The sequence below is a fragment of the Silurus aristotelis genome (genome assembly GCF_946808225.1).
Source record: "Silurus aristotelis genome assembly, chromosome: 18".
NCBI classification, from domain to species: Eukaryota; Metazoa; Chordata; class Actinopteri; order Siluriformes; family Siluridae; genus Silurus; species Silurus aristotelis.
The window spans coordinates 14,033,079-14,056,335 of record NC_139591.1 but is presented as its reverse complement, the minus strand read 5'-3'; the positions used below and the strand labels follow the sequence as shown (position 1 = coordinate 14,056,335).

The following is a 23,257-nucleotide window of genomic DNA, read 5'->3' as shown; positions in this document are numbered from 1 at the left end:
GTTATTCAGTAACCAGAAAAGAACACACTGCCATTAGCAAATGGCTGAAATGAACAGCGTCTTAGAATGTGGAATTTTATTAAAACCAGGCTGAGTATAAAACAAGTTTTAGTGATACTGAAAAACAATAAAATCATACATTACACCTGTGTGAACAACTGTTAAGGAATTTACTAACAAGGAAAAAAACAAACAAAAAAAAAAAAAAACAGAAAACAGCACTCAAAGAAAGGACAAGAAATATATATATGGCCTGTTATTTCTGGTGTCAGATATACAACAGAAGAGAATTTGCCATTGTTGGCCCATTATAAACCCAACTATATTCTATTCAAATCACTGTTTTATGTACAATGAGCTTTAAAACAAAAGGCACACAGCCACAACTCTTGGTACTGATGTAATAAAATTTTTTGTTTGTGTTTCATAACAATGCACACTGGATAACAGGTGCAAGTTGCATTCTGACTCACAAATGCTTAACCATTGATGAATATAGATCTAGCATCGCGGTTTAACAGTGTAACTGGCAACCAAGACATGTCTTGCTTGCTAGAAATTTGTCAGAGCCTTACATTTCTCTAAAACTTCTTGTGTGCAACAAGAATCACTTACAAATGAAAACATGAAATCGCTTCACAGCAAAAGATGTTCGGGCTTCACATTAAAGAAACGGACCAGCATTTTTCAATATAATCTCTATCTATTGCATCTGTAATGTATGCGCAAAAACCATGGACAGGAACAGGCACGTTTCATTTTACTAAGAAAAATAAATACCATGAACCCCATCAAACCTTATTTATAAATTTAGGTCACAGACATATGTTTTGGGGGTGGAAGAGTTAATAAACGAGTATGCATATTCTGTACGCATACTCGTTTATGAACTCTTCCAGCTATAAAATGAATTTTATTGACTATCATGAATTACGACTTTAATGGAAAGGAGTTCTTCATTATTTTTTCTTAATACCAAAAAAACGTGGCCCCATGCTACAGGTCGAGCAGACAGACATTATTTGGGAAAAAGCACTTCCTTTAATGCATGTAGCTGCAGAAAACAGCATTTAGCCTTCCCATGGAGGGCTGCGCCGGCCATCGACCTCTGTCTCCACATGGTAAAGGATGTCTGCGAGGGAATGCTCGATCACTGCACCCCAGCCCATATCACTCATCTGAACAAAAAATGAAACAGCTTTTAAAAAAAAAAAAAAAAAACACACAAACCTATAAAGCACCATGAATGTATTTACTGTACTCACTGGCTGAAACTTGACATCTTTTGGCGGGTATCTGAAATGTGGTCCAAAATTAACGGATATCTGCAGATAGAGATTCAAACTGTCATATAGAATATACTGCCAGCATCACCAACTAGAGTTTCATATACAGAACTGCAACTAAAGGTGGGGAAATGAGACACGTTCCAAATTGGTTAAGGACCTCGAGATAAAAGCGGATATATTTAAAGGGAAAACAACTGATCCTTAGAAAATTGAGACAGATTTATACTGTTTTATTTATTTGTTACAATTAAATGTATGTTCAAAAACCAGATGAAAAAACTGGCCATGTGTTCAACGTATTGTAAGTTGTCAGCAAGCCATACAAATAACATTTCAGCACATAAAAGAGCTCTAAAAGAACACGACAAATTTAACAAATTCTAACAGCGAAATAGTCCCCTTGCACAACAATACAGTGCTCCCAGCATTCCTGCCACAATTGAAATATGTACTGGAAGTCTTTTTTTCTAAATGTGTCAAGCAGCTTCTGTGTGCTGGATCTTCGCAATGGTGTCCAAACGACCATTTTGAGCTGCATCTTCTGGAAGAGGGCGAAGTCTGCAGGAGACAAATCTGGCGAGCAGGGTGGGTGCGGAAGTGAGATCATGCGGATTGTTCTCCGACGATAATCATGCACAAGTTGCTGAATGGTTTAGATGTTTTCGGGGGTTGAGCTCGTTGAAGGTCTTCCTGATTCTCCCGCTCTTAAAGCACGCGTGCCACTCAAAACACCCCGAACGATTCATTGCAGGATCGCCCGTATGCCACACATCTCTGTGGCAGATTTGCCCAGTTTCACACAGAATTTCACGTTTGCTCTTTGTTCTAACTTGCTGTTAATGATAAAGTCGCAGACGGGGTAACGCACATGGCCAGAAGAGCACCAGTTAGCACCATTCGTTTTAAAACCTTTTTGATACTACCTCACTTTTTTGATAGACTATCCCAAGCATAGCAGCTTCTATGTAAAAAATAAATAAATAAATAAATAAATAATAATAAAGAATAAAGTATCATACCTGACAATTTTTGTAAAGCGATATGGCAGGAAAATACATGCCCTCATACAGGTTCTCAAAAGCCACCCCCTGATTCATGCCGTTCTTGTAAAAAATCATCTACAAAGATAAAATCAGACAGCATTATGAGTGCAAGTTCCAAAACCAAGTGTACAAATTTAGAACAGGATTTACTCACTCGACTTTTATTCATTGCCTTTAAGCTCTTCTCTGCCTTATCCACATAATCCTTCTCCTCAAAGTAGAGGTAGCTTTTAAATTTAATCAGTGCCTGCAAGAAAGAAGAAGAATTGTTCAAGAAATTCACGAGAACCAGTGTTTGTCATTTGGCACGTTTTTTTGTTTGTTTGTTTTTTTAGAACAATTTCCACAGAGAACACGGCAAACACTGTTTTACTCGTACTTTGTCCTTGTACGTGTCTGGCAGTGCCCTTGCAGTCTCGGTATTGTCTGGTATCTCGATGAAGAAGCCCAAGATGTCTCCCTGTCCGTAGCTATCAGAATAATGTTTCCCAATGGACTGATGGAAGCGTGTGCCCTTTTTACTGCGCCACGAATAGCTGAACTTATCGTAGCCCAGAGGAGCCTGCAGATTCCCTACAACATAGCAGCAACAAATTATGTCAGAAAATAATTAATGAAAATTTGTCAATTGTTAGATGCTGCCATTTACTGTATTTAAAAACAAAACGGATAAAAAATTTTTAGTACTGGTACAATAGTGGAAAAGAGGCGGTTTTCTCATTTCTTAGAATAATTTAAAAAAATATGTAAAACATGACAAAAAAAAAAAATAGCCTTTTCCTTAGCACAAGCATTGGCTGAGAAAACTAAGTCAGAAAACTGAATTCTGGACTGGGATCCTGGTTTGCGTATTTGTTAATAGGTCTTCTGTTGATCGCAGACACAGACACTCAACTTGATGGCCTACTCTATCTCCTGGGGGTTAAGCTTTTTAAATATGGGATAAATTTGGTTGGGTGTTTTCAAGAAAAAAAAAAAAAAAACAGATATCAAACTCACAGAGAGGCAAGATGCATTGCCTTCATTTTATTTACATAATACAATCTATTGCTTATTAGTATTTTCTGTTTTTGAACATTTTTTGTTCAAATAATACTAACCTAAAGGCTGGGACCAGCCAAGACGGGCAGCGGTGTCAGCCGGCATCTCATCTATGGTCACCTCAAAGTACCATGCCCCCTTTCGTACCCCATGAGAGGCTCGCACCATTGAGTAGCCTTTTTCTCCAGTTACAGTCAGACGATCATCAGAGATCTTCAGCTGGGGAGCTTAGAAAACATAACAGTAAGTGGGAAACCCATTTGTTAATATGAAGGATAAAGAGATTCCTTTTTTTTTTTTTTTTTTTTTTTTTTTAAATCAACTGATTTCACGATTGCTAATATGAATGTGTATAATTATTACTTCTAATCCAATACTAATTACTTAGACACAAACCTCGATCATGCAGGGCGAGCAGCACTCTCTCATAAAGACAAGCTCGGTACAGGTCTCCAGGGATGGGCTTTCCAGCCCAACAATCCAGCTCCAGCTTCTCTGGGTCGGGTGCATGCGGGTCTGGCTCGGCCAGGATGTAGCGATACCCATCTTTGTTAAACGGATGCTCAAGAGGATAACCGTGAGGAGGCAGGCGCTGTGCTGAAAATAGAGGGTCACTGGGGGAAAGAAAACACCAATTAAAGCAAAACAAAGGAATAACAAAAAAAAAAGGAACAGGCATATAATCTCAATGTATACCTGCGTGTTCTCTTCGCTGTTCCTGCAGCAGCTCCATCCTGCTGCTGTTGCTGCTTGCGCTTGGCGCCCCGGCCTTTGCCTGTACCAGGTGGAGGAAGGCCACCTTGATAGAGACAGTGGTGTAAGAATGCGGATCTCAATAAACATGATTAATTGAAAAGGTGAGGTTTTGCTGCTAAACGATAGAATGATTTTTTTTGGTGCTGCTCTGCAAAAGACTAATCTAAATAATAAAAACTGTACAAACTGACTTAGGGTTCAAATATACTGTGTTTTCGTCTATTTAAATTAAATAAGCTGTAGTGCTACAAAAATACAATGCCTCTTGGATATTTGGACCAACAAACCAAAAGAAAATAAATGCTGTATGTGATAGACAAAATATTAGAAAATTATTGTTTATGCTATATAATGAGATTTTCATTTATTCATCACCAGCACTGTGCTCTCCAAGCTCGAGTGACTGGTGATGTACATGCTTATTGAACACAAGGTTTGCTTCATTTATTGATTTTATTTGACAAGTGAAATTAATTTGGTTGTGCAGCCTGAAACCAAAACTATAAACAAACTAAAGAAGAGACTGCACTTGGATTCAAACTCAGCAAACAAACTATTGTTGTAAGAACATGCTAAGCCTTTAAAAAGCAGTGCATTGATCTGGTCCTGTATCCCTTAAAAAAAGCCACACACACACACACACACACACACACACACACACACACACACACACACACACACACACACACACACACACACACACACACACACACACACACACACACACACACACACACACACACACACACACACACACACACACACACACACACAGAAAACATTCTTAAACTGAATAAGAAGAATAAAGAAGAAACCGCTATCAGTGCTTAAGATTCAGTTTTCCAAAATCAATAGTGTATAAAATCATTCAGTACTATTAATATTGCCATAAATAGTCATAAACTTGGATACTAGATTGGCCATTACTCATTACTGTGCTGCATTGCTTGTTTTTGGAAAACCAAACCCAAGAAGCAATCTTAAAATCCGTAATTATAGACCGATATAATTAAACCTGGAGGGGGGGAAAAAAAGAAAGAAAAGCAAAAACATTAAATGAAAGAGACACTTAGATGTACAGGTTAGGGTACATTTACTACCACCAAGGACAGAGGTCTGATCAGGGCTTGGCTAGTTATCTAATAGCCGCAGGATTAGACAAAATCTCTATTCAAACCCGTGCAGGCAGAATTTCGGTAAGCCCCAACACCAAAGGCCGTGGCACATAAATTTCCATTTGATTTGGTTGCGGCGAAGAGGACAAGCGCAAAGCACAAATAAGCAGGAATTAGTGGACACGTCAGGATGAAGGTTGAGGACAGTACACCCCGATAGGAGGAAGGCAAATTACAAGCTTAAAAACCAAACAACACGCAAAGCTTAAGATAAGGAAAACAAAGTCAAGGAGCAAAAAGGATTAGAAGGAGCGCACACAAAAAAGCAGAGCGCTCCAAATGCCACAAATATTAGGTTACATATTCACCTGAAAAGGATGATCCACCTAGAATATAATATGTAGAAGGTTAAAGGGCATGCTAAACAACTGCATTTATGAAAACATCACTAACACCAGTATTAACACACCAAATATAACAGACAAAAAGAAAAAATATAAAATACAAAAAATTCTCTTAAATCAGTTGAAACAGACAAAAGTAACCGCATCCATTATTGTTTTTTCTATAGTTCATTAAAATCAGACCTAGCTTTTGATTTCTCTTTATTCAAGTATTTTAAATAACAAAGAAAATAAAAAAAAGAACAAACAAAAATCCAGAAACCATACATTTTATTGCAGAACCTTTAGAGGTGATCACTGCAAAAAAGCAATTTCTGTAGCTTTCAATGAGCATCCATCAACAGGTACTGTGGCCCAGTCTTCATGAGCAAACTGCTGCAAATGTTTCAGGTTTGAAGGGTGTCATTGTCAGACTGCATATTTCAACTACTTCCTTAGATGTCTGCTAGGATTCTGATCAGGGCTGATCTGGCTTTTTTTTTTGGTGCGTTGTTCTTTTAACCAAGTTTGGGTTTAAAATCGCAGTCAGACACTGATGCACCTTGTCTGTGGAGTCCAGCTTTTACAAACGTGGACAAAATTGTTGGTACCCTTCGGTCAATAAAAGAAAAACTCACAATGGTCACAGAAAAAAATTTAATCTGACAAAAATAATTAATAAAAATTCTATGAATGTTAACCAATGAAAGTCAGACATTGCCTTTCAACCATGCTTCAACGGAATTATAAAAAAAAAAAAATACTCATGGAACAGGCCTAGACAAAATTGATGGTACCCCTAGAAAAGACTGAAAATAATGTGACCAAAGGGACATGTTAATTCAAGGTGTGTCCACTAATTAGCATCACAGGTGTCTACAATCTTGTAATCAGTCAGTGGGCATATATATATATATATATATATATATATATATATATAATATATATATATATATATATATATATACACACCTCCAGGTAGGCACTGTGTTGTCTGGTGAGTTTTTCTTTCATTGACATTTGGCCACGTGTGTATCTCTTTGGATGTTTTTCTTGGCTCTTTTTCTACCCTTTATGACTACAGTAGGTGTCTCTTCAAACTGGGGTCACGTTTTCGTTTCTTGTGGACATGTCCAAAAGAGGTTGACTACAGTCCCATGGATTATAAACTTAAAGCTCACAGAAACAAAGCTGCTTGGAAATGGTCCTTTACATTTTGTCTTTTTTTCTTTTTGATATCCTGAGACAACTCTCTCCTTCCTAGTCCATGGACCATGTTCAGTGTGGTTACACAATAATACCAAACAGATATTTAAATAGGCTGAATGACTGATAAGATGTAAAATATGTATGGTAATAATTGAGGAAAACAATTAATTTAAAATATTACTATAATCCATAGATTTATATTTTTAGGTCAATTTATTCATGCTCTTTTTTTATTTGTTTTATAATTTAAACCATTTGGTTAAATAAACATTGTTGGACACCAATTACTTTTGTCCGTTTCAAGAAGTTTTAGAGAAAATTGTGGGTTCTTTTTTGTGTGTAGCAGTACCAACTAATTTGTCCATGATTGTTTACATTTTCCAATATACAGTGCATTCAGAAAGTAATAAGACCCACTTTTAAAAAAATTATGTTGCAGCCTGATACTACAATTGTACAAATTCTGTTTTTTCTCTTTCACTCAGTATTTAGTTAAAGCATTTATTGGCAGCAATTACAGCCTCAAGTCTTTTGGGGTATTATGCAACATACTTTGCACACCTGCATTTGTGGATTTTCTTCCATTCTTCTTGGCAAATCCTCTCAAACTGGGTCAGGTTGGATAGGGACCGTCAGTGGACAGTCATTTTCAGATCTCTTCAGAGATGTTCAATATGGTTTAAGACAGGGCCACTCAAGAACATTGACTGTGTGCTTTAGAGTTGTTGTCATGTAGGAAGTAAAAACTTCCAGATTAAAGTCCTGAGCACTGTGGAAGTTTTTATTGAAGATAACTATGTACTTTGCTCCATTCAGCTTTGTCTTAACACTGACCAGGGACCGGCCCTGCTGCTGAAAAACATCCCCACAGCATGCTGCTGCAACCATCATGCTTCACTTTTAGGAGGGTTTTGGGCAGGTGATGGGCAGTGCCTGGTTTCCTCCAGACATAACATTTAGAATTGAAACCAAGATTGAAAGGTTTGGCATCATCGGATCAGAGAATCTTGTTCATCACAGTCTGAGAGACCTTCAGGTGCTTTTGTGCAAGCTCCAAGCTGGCTTTCAAGTGTTTTTCACTGAGGAGAGGTTTCCATACAGCCATACAGCCAAAATCAGTGAAGAGCTGCAGTGATTTTTGTCTATCTAGAACTCTCTCCCATCTCCACACGGGATGTCTGGAGCACAGTGAGAGTGGCTATCAGGATCTTGGCCACCTACTTACTAAGAGCCTTCCTCACCCGATTGCTCAGTTTGGCCAGGCAACCAGCTCTTGAAAGAGATTTTTTTTACCACAGGTGTCTAAGATAACTTTATACCCAGAGTCTCTCAGAAGTAAAGCTTACCAATCTGAGAAAGACTGTGTCAACAAATTGTGGAACAATTTCAGAATAATGTTCAACATAAACTTGCAAAACATTTGAATATTTCATCATTTTCAGAACATCAAAAGTTTCAAAGAATATGAGAAATCTCTTCACACAACAGACAAGGGATAAAATAAATATTGGTTGCCTGTGATCTTTGGGCCCTCAGGCAGCACTGCATTTTAAACAGTCATGATTCTGTAATGAAAATCACTGCATGGGCTCATGAACACATCCAGAATTCATTGTCCGTGGACACAATTTGCCATGTCATCCACAAATGCAGGTTAAATCTCTATTGTGCATGTGTGAAGATGATTTAGAAACGGTCTCATCCTCTCTAGAAAAAAAAACGTATTTAAAATTTACTGAGGCAAAGTGGAAAACAGACCTGTGGTCAGACGAATTTTAATAACATTTGATACGTTTTTTTTTTTTATTGTGAGTAAAATAAGGATTTATGAGATTTGCAAATCATTGCATTTTGATTTTATTTACGTTTTGCAAAATGCCCAATTTTTTTTCAAATTTGTGTTGTACTTATGTACATTATGTTTTTACTTTGCTATTATGGGGTACCAAGTGGTAGATTAATGAGATTATTTTAATTTGAACAACTAGTAGTTTCAAGCTGCAACATAAAATAAAAAGCGAAGAGGGTCTGAAAACTTTCTGAATGCACTATAAAACCAATTTTTATGAAATTAAATTGCTTAATGCAGTTTAAATAATTTTTAAATACATTTTAAATAATACATTATTTAAAGATTTGGGCATGTAATTATGGAAAAGATTAATCTAATTAAACTAAACAGGTTTGCATCATGTACATTACATGCGATATCCAATTGCCCTGTAAATCATTTAAAGAAATTCACATTAAAGGAACTTGAAAGACACCTTACCATTTAGACTGCCTCCTGTTGTAACAGTGGTTGTTTGCTTTTGGCTGTCGTAAGATGGTCCGATATTGGCCAAGTCCTTGTCCAACAGACAACAGACATTCAAAATCACTATACTGCATTTAAGAGTATTAAAACAACTTTAAAATTTGCTCCATTTGGGTAATTACATATTATGCAGCAAAACAGGCTGTATGATTAAACCACATACAGCTAAATCAAAATAAACCTTCAAAAGCAGGTTTACAGTACTTTTAATACACTGGGGGGTTCTGGGGCCTTGCTGCAGATATATACAGTGAGGAAAATAAGTATTTGAACACCCTGCTATTTTGCAAGTTCTTCCACTTAGAAATCATGGAGGGATCTGAAATTGTCATCGTAGGTGCATGTCCACTGTAAGAGACATAATCTAAAAAAAAAAAAATCCAGAAATCACAATATATGATTTTTAAACAATTTATGTGTATGATACAGGTGCAAATAAGTATTTGAACACCTGTCTATCAGCTAGATTTCTGACCCTCAAAGACCTGTTAGTCTGCCTTTAAAATGTCCACCTCCACTATATTTATTATCCTAAATTAGATGCACCTGTTTGAGGTCGTTAGCTGCATAAAGACACCTGTCCACCCCATACAATCAGTAAGAATCCAACTACTAACATGGCCAAGACCAAAGAGCTGTCCAAAGACACTAGAGACAAAATTGTACACCTCCACAAGGCTGGAAAGGGCTACGGGGAAAATGCCAAGCAGCTTGGTGAAAAAAGGTCCACTGTTGGAGCAATCTTTAGAAAATGGAAGAAGCTAAACATGCTCCATGCAAGATCTCACCTCGTGGGGTCTCAATGATCCTAAGAAAGGTGAGAAATCAGCCCAGAACTACACGGGAGGAGCTGGTCAATGACCTGAAAAGAGCTGGGACCACCGTTTCCAAGGTTACTGTTGGTAATACACTAAGACGTCATGGTTTGAAATCATGCATGGCACAGAAGGTTCCCCTGCTTAAACCAGCACATGTCCAGGCATGTCTTAAGTTTGCCAGTGACCATTTGGATGATCCAGAGGAGTCATGGGAGAAAGTCATGTGGTCAGATGAGACCAAAATAGAACTTTTGGGTCATAATTCCACTAAACGTGTTTGGAGAAAGAAGAATGATGAGTACCATCCCAAGAACACCATCCCTACTGTGAAGCATGGGGGTGGTAGCATCATGCTTTGGGGGTGTTTTTCTGCACATGGGACAGGGCGACTGCACTGTATTAAGGAGAGAATGACCAGGGCCATGTATTGCGAGATTTTGGGGACCAAACCTCCTTCCCTCAGTTAGAGCATTGAAGATGGGTCGAGGCTGGGTCTTCCAACATGACAATGACCCAAAGTACACAGCCAGGATAACCAAGGAGTGGCTCTGTAAGAAGTATATCAAGGTTCTGGCGTGGCCTAGCCAGTCTCCAGACCTAAACCCAATAGAGAATCTTTGGAGGGAGCTCAAACTCTGTGTTTCTCAGCGACAGGCCAGAAACCTGACTGGTCTAGAGAAAATCTGTGTGGAGGAGTGGGCCAAAATCCCTTTGCACACCTGGTGAAAAACTACAGGAAACATTTGACCTCTGTAAATGCAAACAAAGGCTACTGTACCAAATATTAACATTGACTTTCTCAGGTGTTCAAATACTTATTTGCAGCTGTATCATACAAATAAATAGTTAAAAAATCATATATTGTGATTTCTGGATTTTTTTTTTTAGATTATGTCTCTCACAGTGGACATGCACCTACGATGACAATTTCAGACCCCTCCATGATTTCTAAGTGGGAGAACTTGCAAAATAGCAGGGTGTTCAAATACTTATTTTCCTCACTGTATATGTATCTCAGATATTGTTCAAGCAAGAATGCACACATACTTAAACCAAAGTCAATATTTCTTATCATGTATTTTCCTGTCCTCCTCCCTAATTGTGTTTTTCTCTCTCAAACCTGTGATGTCTCCCAGTCAAGCAGCAGCACGACACACACAGGAGAATAATAATGAGTAAGCAGTGAACACTTGGTTTAAAAAAAATACCAATCTTGGTTTCTACCAGCTATGAAATTGAATGACCTACAGAATTCTTTAGGTGGCACTTGGTAAACATTATGCAAACTTTAGAGCTTTAGTCTGAAAACCTATTTGCAAAGACTGTTGGAAGTTCTGGACTCATCTCAAAGTGATCTTCAGCTGTTTCATTAACCTCCCCTATATAAACCTCCCTTATTTGTTCTGCTGGACTGAGCTCCAGTTCCCTCAGGAGTTTTGCTGCTCTTATAATTCTAAAATAATGTATAACGACGTATTAAAAGGAAGAGGTATGAATACTTTCTAAAGGCACTATAAATGACACCTGATCAAGCAAACCAAACTTGGGGTATTCTTCCTCAGGATCTTTACTGCCAGGGTCAGGATGTTCCTTCACAAGGAACACATCACGCTCTTTACTCTATAAAAAAAACCCAGAAGAAATCTTGAATAAGCTAAAAAAAAAATTCATAATAAAAATAAATAAATAAATAAATCACTTACCATGGTCTTTACAATATTATTCGGCCATGTCAGCTTTCCTGGTCTCTGCCGAGTTGTCATACACTCCCAGTACTTATCAATGAAGGGGATAATATCCTGGAAAATAAAGCAATATAATTCTCTCAGTCTAAGTCTGACCTACAGTCTGCAATCTTCTTTAATGCAATCTGCATTAAAAAAAAAAAAAAAAAACATATGCTATATAATAAACAAAAGAATCTGTTATTTCAAATTAAATGTACTTCAATGCGGTCTCTTGCACAAAACCATCTTTTCCCCTTTAGCCCTAATGCACAGTCACGCTCAATACTCAAAGATCTCAATACATTACCTTATCTTTGGAAAACATGGTCTTTGGATGCTCTTCTCTAGTCCGTGACCATGTCAGATTAGCCAGGGCTGTAAGGCACATCTCCTTCAGGTCTGAGGACGATTTTAATAAACATGGAACAGAATTAGAAATCAGTGTTGTTCAACTGTACAGAGATCAGATACCAAAAACACTCACTCGCTTGTTTTCTCAGGAAGTACGTATTTCCGCTATGATGACACACGTTGCAGTGAAACACATAATTGGTCATGAATGGAAGGCAGGTTCTGTGTGGAAGAGAACAAGTAAGTAAACAACTATACTAATACATATCTATTCTCTACATAATATAGTACTGTTCAAAAGTCTTGGGCTGCCACCGCATTCTTTTGTTGTTTTAGCAAAGTTTTAATGTCCATCCATATTCATTTTTCGTTTCGTTTCACTCTATTTTTATTACTTTTTTTACACAAACAGAAAAATACAAGAAACAAACTGTACACCAAAAGTTTTCAGATCAAAATAGCTCTTCAGGCAAAAGTCTTCAGCATTTAGTGTGACCTAACTTTGCACTTTGCACATTTTGAACTCTTGGAGAAACTGTCCCAAAGTTTTCTAAAGTAAAATTCTTAAGTAATACTGTGCTTCTTTCACCACATCCCATTATTATATATATATATTTTTTAAGATTTACATAGTCTTATTTCTTTCGCTGTCCAGGTGACTCCATACCGCCTCTATAATATTCAGGTCTGGATTCTCTGGGGGCGAGTTCATGACTGTCAGGGTTTTATCAGCTGTTTTTCTCTCCAAATATAATTTCACTGCATTAGCAGTGCCCTTGGGATCGTTATCATAATTTTCAGCATTCATGATCCTATCAATTCAACCAGTATCACCACAACATGCAGAAACGCAGTCCCAAACCAGGACATACTCCAATATGTTTTACTGAAGGTCATAAGAACTTATTGTGCAACCTCTCTCCAAATGTATTGTCAACAAGTGAATTTTAAAATTTCTAATTTGGATTCTTCACTCTACTGATACTGATTCTACTGATCTTCATTTGAACCTTGGCGAGTAGAAAGTTTTGCTTTGCTAGCAGTAAGGTAACATGTTTAATTCCTATAGTACTGCCAAGATATACATCTATAAAAGTGTGACCGCAGGTGAATCGACTGGGTTCTTACGTAGTGTCAATGCCAAACGTGTCTGCCGTGAACCACTTCATGCACAGCGCACACTGTAGCTCTATTTCACCCAGCTGTCGTCCATTCTCCTCATCTCCTGACCCCGTGTGAGTGTCGGTGCCCTCGGTGCCCTCACCCACCTGACAAAACAGAAAAAACATCAGCAGACTTTATAGAGGCCAGAGAAGTGATTTAATTGTATTAGATTGACATATGAAATGTGAAATCTCGTCAAAGGTTTATGAAACTCTGAAATAAGCCTAGATGACCAGGAAATGAATGAATCGATCTTTTTTATTGCATGCATTTTTGTTAATAAAAGTTCTTGGTGAACCTACCGCAGGATCTTTTCCACTAGAAGACTTAGACTCCATACTTGCTGTTAGATCTCCTAATGATGCATCTCTGCAAGGGCGCACAACAAATTCACAGATTCACACAAATTCTATGGAACAAGTCAAAGGAAGAGCTCACTACATTATATAGCTATATTTGCATAACTTTTATCGCACATGATAAAATATGCATAAGATTTTCATGAGAATTCTTGCTCTCTCTAGCGTGCAGTGACTGACAGGACTGTGCTGTAAACACTGCTAACTAGCATAATGAGTCGTTACAATGGAAATGTTGACTCTTTAATACTCAACTTTAGATCTAACACTGAGAACTCAAAGCAAAAACCCAGCTAGCTATGTCCATAAAGTGTTTTTTTATTATTATTATTTAAGATATAATAACTATTTGAAATGCAGTTTTCATTGAAACTCGCCTTTCCGCAGATTCTCCTTTAACAACAGATGCGGCGCCTGCCTCTGCCTCGGAAGCCATGTTTGAAAACTAAATCACGGGATTAAAAGAAATCTCGCGAGAACACGCGTCTTCTTCTCTGTTCACTGGCCACTTAGATTTGATACGTCCTGCCACCTATAGGTTGCAATTGATCCTATAACTTATTGGTACACTCTCTGGCCAAAAGTACTTTATGAGGACACCTGAAAATAAATCCCCAAACTGCTGAAAACATAAAATCGTATAGACAGCCTTTGTATACTGTAGCATTAAAATTGGACCAAGAGACATATTCCAAGTAGCTGGAGTGGAAAAACTTGAGAGCAATGACTTCAAGCCAGGCAGACAGCACGCCAAGCTTCTACCTTAACCTCAGTGCCCGACAAAGAAGGAGAAAAAAAAAACCTTCAGCAACACTTTAAGATGCATAGGAAGCCTTTAAAGCAGCAAAGGGAGAATAAACTCTATGCTATTGAGATTTGATTTTAAATTGGATATGCAATAAACACAAATATAAGTCATTATCAGGAGTCCACATACTTTTGACCACATAATGTGTGCATCATGCTCAACTTTGTTAAATGGGGTATTTGTATATATACTCTTTGTTTCTTACCTCCAAAAAACCTTTTTTTTAATGTATATGATTATAGTCTGTTTGGTACTATACATAATCTGCCAGCCATTAAAATTGATAGCTGAGCAGACGTTAGATTTTTTTTTGGTGGGTGTTTGTTTGGTAGATAGCAGTAACATTGGCATGCCACTGGTTTGCATATATCAGACACACACTTACTGCAGGTTCTCCCTTATAAGGGGACAAAATGCTATTAGCTAAATTCAGTTGTTTATACCTACTTTACATAGAATATAAATAGAGTAATGTAGAGCTTTTTAATTACTAAATAGCATATCAGTTATTATTCATTTATTAACCTTAACGAGATGTGTAAAATCTTTTAGATAATTAATTAGGATTTTTTTTTTTTATAAGGAGGAAGACTAATAAATCATATTATTAATAATTCATGCTGTAAATGTATCACTATTTTATCTTCATGACTGTGTAATGCTACTTATCATACACTTTACATAAACATAAATAATAAAAAGTTGGCAAATCTGAGTTGTGTAGTGCAACAAAACCTAACAGAGCCAGATCAACAATCAAAACAATATATATTGATTACAATGCAGACAGTGGAATACTTATATCTAAATTCTTATCAAATTGTAGGGGTTTTTTTTTTCAATTAAATTATGCAAAAGCTTGATGTTTTGAAATATATTTAAATAGTTTTTATGTATCTCGAATGCAATGAAAACTATAACGCAGTGAACAATTTTATTTTTATTGCATAAAAGTGTTCAGGAGATCAAAATAATTGGAAATTTTGCTGGTGGAAATGCCACTGACTTTTTGGAAGCTAAAAGAGATGACTCCTATCAGTAATTCAACTGAAGTAGACCATCTGAAAAATTTCCATTACTATTGTAACAAGGCCAGTTTGTAAGGTGTGGCCAAACATCACGTGACTGCCTCCTGTCAGAAAGTCGTTGGCTAGAGTAAAATTCCCTCTTTCACTGACAGTGAAAACAAGAAACATAAACCAAACCAGGGAATGTGACAAATATGAAATTTCTTAGGGGCGTAATTATTCGTAGTAGTCTTTCAATATTAAAGCATGTTACTGCAAATTAAGATTTTTTTTTTACTCAAATCTACTTTTATTTTATGCATACATTGACTCCTAGGTTAAAAAAATACATTGTTATGTTTCTTAGAACTTTGTAAGCACTTTGGAACAAAACAAAAAAATCCAGACAGGAGAAAAAGCTTTAATGTCAAATTTGATTTTAATAGAAAGTGAAAAATTGCCAACCTAGCCAATAATTCTATTCCTCATACATATCCTCATCATCCTTTTTAAATCTCTTTTGAAACCTAAACGTCAGATTGCTCCACATGTCACAGCCCACAAACGACCCATAAACCCGTAGAACATGCTTCAAACATCTATTACCACTACGAGTGCTATTCTCCTTTCAAAAAAGTACAAGGCAATTATTGCTAAGTCTGTTGTTAAACGTGGCAGCCAGACAACCAACGAGGTAATTACCCTCTTTGTGGAATGTAAAATGTGGCCAGATGAATAAAGGACAATTGCTGGAATCCATGATTGTTTTCATTGTTTTTCTCTGTGATCTATTGTTGGCCATCTGTGATTTGTGGACAATGCCAGAGGGGATGAACTGTTATAGTCTGTAATGAAATGCCCCCTACATACTTTATTTCTGAATGAACACTTCAAAAGGCACAGTTTAGCCTCTCAGCAAGACACTTGGGTGATTTTACTTGAAAATCCATGCAAGAAACATTATCCTTGAAATGTCAAAGATTCCAGAAAGAAAGCGCTGATGACTCAATTAGGTCAGTAAGCAAACACCCCGCTTGCAGAAGCTGAAAAAGAGACCATAATAAGACGTTAGTGTTTAGTGTGGACTGGATTGTTGCTGCACTTTTGGTTGTAGATGAATTGCAAGGTATAATTATATATGAAAAGCAGCAAATATTTCAAAAGTGGAGATGTTTTGCTTTTTCTACATCTTAGTCAAGATCTTGAGTTATTAACTTTTCCACACTTAATGACACAAGTTTTCACTAGCAATCGAACTACCGACTAATCCATGGAGTGATACAAAAATTAAATATTGCAAGATTCCACAAAGGAAAAAAATCATTACGTGGGAACTGTGTAAAAATGTTTTAAGAAAATCTTTCAAAAAGTGTTCTTTAATGGTTCTGAAAAAAGGGTCCTAATCTTTTGCACAGAGAGGCCAACAATTCCTTCTCAATTTTGTAGGAGTATATCGTACATCACAGTATCTTCTTATACATTCATACAGTAGCACACTTCTCTATGGTAGAGAAGATCTGATGGGACATATCTAAATCCATCTGTATTTTTATTCTTTCCACCTCGAGTCCACTTCTTCTGGTTGCAATCTGTAGTAATCTAAAATAACCTACATGAAATTTCACATATTAGGAATACTACAATAATAAAAGGAGACTGAATCAGGGTTTTATAAAAGCCATAATTAGTTGAAAATCCACCACATTACACCTAATAAGCACATGATAACTGAATATTCAGCTCAAAAGGCGCTCAGTTACCCACATCATAAGGTTAATAAGGTTAATTTATTTTCGTGGTTTAACTCAGCATGCCCACATCTCCTGTGGAGAACGTAACTGGGCTTTAAAACCGAGGACGTTCAGGCACACTTTTCGTGGCTGACCCCTTGCTGAGAAAAATTCTAACAATCATCTCGATAGACAAAGAGGGAGGTCGGCGAGGGTCAGCAGAACTTGTGACATCTGCTAATTGTCCTGGTGGGCCGGCTAAGCCTCACTCCCCAAATACCAGTGCTTTAGTTGGTGTTGACACCTGGGAGGACTCTGGCATCTGCCATGCAAGACCACCTCTGGAGGCACTGGGGATTATTTACAGCGCTGGACTAATCTGATCACACCACAAGGGTTGATACAGTCATTCGTCTGTTTGGACGGCTTGTGTCCAATATTACAGATTTCAATATGATACTGATGATGATGATTATACATTTTGTATACTATTTCTTTTACAAATGCCTGCTTTTATAGACGAGGGAGATGTTTTCACCTTTAATGAATTTTCTTTGTAAACCTGCTTATGTTGCCAAACAAATAAAATACATTGAAAAACTGATATTGAACTGGTCTTTCCCTTGTTTTAAAAAAAATAGCAAATGTCGTGTTGTTTTAAAGGGGGGGGGGGGTATTTTAAGGAATTAACCTATATTTCTTTAAGAAAAAGAGCAATTCTTTAAAATAACACGTTAGGGCTATTTTTAACAAATAAATTGATATTTTAAAAAAGGTTTTTTTTAGAGAAATCAACGCATTGCCTGTGTGTAAAAGCTGAACAATCCTCACGTATTGACAAGTTATGGTCCGAGTCCGAGTCCCAGGACAACCAGAGCTCGCGCACCGCGCTTTCGTCAAATCAGTCAATTGCAAATAACGACAAGGTCGCAACAAAAAAACTACACGCTCTTTAAGAAAAGAGGCACATTTTAACCAGATGCGGGGTAATAAATGGCCGAGGGAGAGTTACCCGCTGAGAAGTGAGCATTTGCATTTTAAAGTATGAGTGTGAGTGTGTGTGTGTGTGTGTTGGTTAAGAGAGGGGAAGGGGAGGGCTGTTTACAATAATGACAAGAGAGTTTATGCATTCGGGAAGAAGGGGTTTGGTGTTTTTTTTCTTTCTTTCTTTCTTTCAAGACTAGTCTTTTGTAAATGTTAATTTTATACACGCGTGAAAGTCGTGTGCTCCTTCGGCGGTATAAATGCGCGAGGATTGGGCACCTTTTCTAAAGGGCGAGGACCAGCACGCTTCCCTGTCACTCCTTTACTGCCACCTTGTTCAGCTCCCGTGGTTTGGATCCCCGCGAGTGCGCGTGAACATGCATCAAGAACACGGCAAACCTCCGCGGATTTCTTCTTTTTCCATCGCCGACATCCTAGATCCGTCAAAATTCACGGGGAGGCATCGGGATGCGCGAAGCGACAAACCTTCCGACTACAGACACAAACGAAGCTGCGGTGAGTTATAAGGGGTTGTTTTTGTTTTGGAGTTTGATCGTCAGGAACAACTCTTTAATCCAATCTTTTCTTTTTTTTTTTCTTTTCTTTTTTTTTTTTTTACATCCACAAGAGGGCACATTTGAGCACAAATTTCCCCAAAACAAAAAAGTTAATATTTTTTATAAACTAAAACTTTTTTATACGTGTTATAAACTGCCAAGTATGTGCCACAGTGTTTATTTACATAAATTTATAAAGTTACTAAAACCTTTAAGACTTTTTAAAGCACAAAACACAAACTTTCTGTTAAATGATTTGCTTTAAATGATTAGAATTAAATATTATAATAAATACATCCTTTAAGTTTCCTGTAATCAATCAAGACATCCATGTGTAAATACATTACACAATTAAGTCTACATCTTTTTTGTCATTGACCTGGAAATCTGACTATAGTGTAACCTAATTTTAACCTTATTTAGGATTCCTTATGTAAAGATAACTAGCTATTTTCAAAACGTTAAGGTAATTCATATACACCTTATAAGTTAATATAAATCATAGCTTGGTTCAAATCAGCAAGAAAAATCTTTTTGCGCATATTTGCCTTTGGGTCCCATACAGGTCTGGGATATCACCAGGAGTCCAGAGGGCCAAGGGTTCATGTTCCCTGTCCATGTATAACTTTAGTGCCATCATTTACCTTAAAAAATGATTATAGCAGGCTTTTGTAAATAATTTAACCACTGATGTGACTTAAATGTACAGCTTTTTAAGTAAAGGGTGCAGTTAAAAAAAATAAAAAATGTACTCATCTATTGTGTACCATCAGAAAAAGGTGCTTCTAATCAGAACATTGTGAGTTCATATCCCAGCAACACTAAACTGGGCCCTTGAGAAAGAACCTGAAGCCTCACCTGCTCTCTTGTAGAAATTAGATAATGGTAAGTTGCTCTCGATAAGCGCATCTGACAAATGCCTTAAATATAAATATTAATTTTTACAAGAGATACATTTTATATTATAAGCTTGGCAGTTATATCTTCTATGGTTCCTTACACACAGAAGACAAATGGGGAAACAGATTCTTCTATGGCAGAAGGTGCAGCTCAATTTTCCTAGTGGCTGTTTGTGACTGACAAAGCTAAAACATGGAAGAATGCAAAACACTGTCAGCTGGACTCTACTGCGAACTCTAGGTTTACTCTTGAAAGTAAAAAATATACTAAGACCCATCTGCAGCCAAGTCGCTAGTTTATTAGCCATAGTCTATCATACACGCGTCCATGTCACAGAGTTTTTATGATTGATACCCGTGTTTAATGATCTTGTCTGAACCCGCCCCTTTTTAAGATCAGTGCACACTCAAGGACTTGAGAGGATTTGATGCATGTCAAATTTTTACTTTGCAAATTACAGGCATCATTAGGGACAAAGGGCCTGAGTCAGCTGTGATCATATGGTCACTTCTTTTAGTAAAATAGCCTCTTAAATGTCATATATATCATTGTTTTAAAATTGAATAAACTGTTTATAGCTTGTTTGTTTATACGATTACTAAGTGTCTAATATTGTATACATCTATAATCTCTAAAACTGTATATGTGTAGAATGGAAAAAAAATAACACAAGGACACTGCCTTGGTTGACTTATTATGATTAGTTAAAATTTATTATTATTATTATTATTATTATTATTATGAGATAAGTCTTGAAATTAAGCATACAGTATTGAACACGTGTGCAAGAAATTGTAATGTGCTTCTTTGACTCCCAGCTCTGAAATGAATGGAAAGGAAGTTATACATTTAAAGCTTTAGTACAAACTTGTTTACATTTTTCATGTCATGTATTCTTCATTTCAGATGAATTATCCGGTGACGAAAGTACTGAGGGCTCAGATGAGGTTTCGGCAGCTTCAGAAGCAAAGGAGAGCCCTCATATCAGCAGTAAAGCTAAAATCAAGGGCCGACGCATGCGCACGGCTTTCACACTGGACCAGCTACACGTGCTTGAGCGCAGCTTCCAGAATAGCCACTATCTGTCGGTGTTTGAACGCCACGTCATCGCCAAGGCCTTGGAGCTGTCCGAGACGCAGGTTAAGATCTGGTTTCAGAACAGGCGAACCAAGTGGAAGAAGGAGCAAGAGGGACGAGAGCTGGAGGAGCTCTACCATTGTGCCACAATAGCACCAGTAGTTGTACCTACCACGCTGCCTCTCAGTACTGCTTCCTGCAACAGGTCTAGTCCGGTGCATTTCTACCCAACACGTAACCTCCTGACCACTTATCCTGCACTTACATTGTTCTGAGGCCAGATTTGACTCACAAACGACTCTGTTCCTTTTTGTTTTTGAAAGACTGAAGTGAAATGATTCAAATTGAACATTTTGGCAATTGATTTGCTTCTTTAAAATTGATTGTGATTTTGTATTTTATTATTTGCCATGTTTGAGGGTAACAGGCAAAAACACTGGTTTACATGGTGTGTATTATTAGCAAACAAGTGAAACGAGTCTTTGCTCGGCAAGCTACTGTAATATAAAAAATTTGATTTTTTTTTTTCATCCACTTAGCCAGGAAAATAGGTAGTTAACAAAGGGAGAATACTGTACTAGTCGAAGTAGACATAATTTGGTTAATGTAGGAGTCATTGGACCAGTACAATTATTTACAAATTTATTTTAGGTCTTACTAAACTGGAACAGCCCTATAGCTCACTAAACATAAGATAACATGGAACTATTATACATTAAAGAATTTTGTGTGATGTCTGGTTTGATAATAATAATAATATTAATAATAAAGGTTTCTTATTCTGTGAATTTAAACAAAGTGTTAAGGCAACAATTCAACTCCAAATATGGTTGTTAGAAGATAGTTCTCGACCTAATCAAAACTTCCAAAACAACTTTTGATGTCCCACTTTTGATTTACCTGAAGTTTGGAGAATGCTCTGTGTGTTAAATTGAACATTTGCCTAGTTTGCTTTTCTTAGAAACAAATCAGCAAATAAGTCGTATCGCCATGGGTAGTTTACTGAACGGGGGAAAACAAATTGACTAGCCAGAGCAAGTAAGTTGTCTTAAGGTCATTTCTATACAGAGATTTCCTATCATTCTATACTTATTTAAGTCATGTAATATTTATAAGTTTAATTTGCATATTTATCACATTTCCGATTGTTTTAATATGTTGCAAGCAGGTTTACTGAATTTTGTAACTTTTTCTTAAAAAAAAAAAAAAAAAAAAGAAAATGTATATTTTTGCAGTCAAATATTTATTTCTCATTTAACAGCTAAACTACTTTTTTTTTTAATGAGATGATTAACATTGCTGCTTTGTGTTTCTTGGTGTATATAACCAGTGAATAAAATGTAATAAAAAAAATCTAAACGCTTTATCCTATGCACTGTTTAGTTTTAATGTTAATACTGTAAACATTTTTGGGATGAGGGAGAACAAGAGAGGGGCGTGCACATATGGAGACCAGATCGTCGAGACAGACAGGATATTAAATAGGAGAAGCCATTCCAACACACGAAACTAAGAAAAAAAAGATGTTTGAAAAAATTCCAAATGAATATTGAAGGACCACATCTGTCTGCAACTAAAGACATGGTTTTTATTAACTTCAGCTGTCTTGTCCACAACACTGATAACTTATAAAGGTTTTCATGGTTGTACAAAAAGTTCCCAAGCGTTTCACATATGTACTATACGGCGACTATACAGACATCTGACCATCACATTCCAGGTTTAGTCCTCCTGTTGTTGTTATAATTCTCCATTCTTCTGGAACAGCTTTGCATTGGTTTTATTGTATGACTGTAGGGATTAGTGGATTAGTGAGATCTGGCAGTGATGTAGGGTGAAAAGGCCTGGGGGTCAGTCAGTGTCCCAGTTCCTTTCAAAGTAGTAGTTCAGTAGGGTTGAGGTCAGGGGACTGTGTAGACTACTTAAGTTCTTCCACTCCAACTTTGCCAAACAATCAACTCACAGACCTAATTTTGTGCCCAGGGGCATTGTCATGGTGAAACAAGTTTGGGTCAATTAGAAAACTGCAAATTTTTGCCAACTAAATTAAAAGCAGCGGTGAATCATGGGAATGGTCAGCAGACAGGATTACTAGCTCCATCTTGAATTGCATAAGGAATTTTGCCAAATGAATAAAAAAAAAATACTGACACACTCCAGCTGCGTTCTTCGCTGGAAACCACTGTGATTAAAGAAGCACAAAGGATTAATAATGTCCTTAAACATTGGACATATATCTGAAAAGTATCTGGCTGGGATTCTAACGTCCTATTTGCTATACATGTGATTTGCATGTCACGTGGTGTTTTAAAGCAGCTTTTTATTAGAATGACTCTGTGCTCTATTTAACCAAACCAGACGAGCATCTGGAATTGTCTGGAGTGATTCAACTAAAGTGAAATGTTGTATATGCTGTAGCATTTAGAGTATATAGTATGCAACCACCAAGAGTAACAATAAGTAAAAATACAAAGAATGGTATGAAGTCAAAAATACGGCTTATTCTTTCTAGACCAAACTAGTCATTCTTATCAAAAGAGACATAGCATGAATGTGTTCCTTCGTTACTGCACATAATACCTATTACATACATACATACATACATACATACATACATACATA

General features: G+C 37.0%; 2 protein-coding genes and 1 long non-coding RNA gene across 3 annotated transcripts; 1 reads left to right on the top strand and 2 right to left on the bottom strand.

The window, feature by feature from the left end:
* Positions 1 to 59: 59 nt before the first annotated feature.
* ash2l (ash2 like, histone lysine methyltransferase complex subunit) lies at positions 60 to 14,075 on the bottom strand. The gene is made up of 17 exons (XM_083569414.1): positions 13,950 to 14,075; positions 13,516 to 13,582; positions 13,178 to 13,317; positions 12,183 to 12,271; positions 12,006 to 12,097; positions 11,675 to 11,770; positions 11,496 to 11,591; positions 9,109 to 9,184; positions 5,613 to 5,630; positions 4,070 to 4,172; positions 3,770 to 3,987; positions 3,433 to 3,600; positions 2,712 to 2,905; positions 2,487 to 2,579; positions 2,309 to 2,407; positions 1,266 to 1,325; positions 60 to 1,178 (listed from the first exon to the last, which is right to left on the bottom strand). The coding sequence occupies exons 1-17, from the start codon at positions 14,006 to 14,008 to the stop codon at positions 1,071 to 1,073; spliced, it is 1,776 nt and encodes a 591-aa protein (XP_083425540.1). The 5' UTR covers positions 14,009 to 14,075; the 3' UTR covers positions 60 to 1,070.
* Positions 14,076 to 18,176: 4,101 nt separating this feature from the next.
* On the top strand, positions 18,177 to 22,001 carry pnx (posterior neuron-specific homeobox). Its single transcript, XM_083568259.1, has 2 exons — positions 18,177 to 18,617; positions 20,465 to 22,001. Exons 1-2 carry the CDS (start codon positions 18,362 to 18,364, stop codon positions 20,908 to 20,910), a joined length of 702 nt encoding a protein of 233 aa, XP_083424385.1. The 5' UTR covers positions 18,177 to 18,361; the 3' UTR covers positions 20,911 to 22,001.
* LOC310740972 lies at positions 21,835 to 22,463 on the bottom strand. The gene is made up of 2 exons (XR_014537803.1): positions 22,062 to 22,463; positions 21,835 to 22,003 (listed from the first exon to the last, which is right to left on the bottom strand). It is a non-coding gene; the product is annotated as an uncharacterized lncRNA (long non-coding RNA).
* Positions 22,464 to 23,257: the final 794 nt, after the last annotated feature.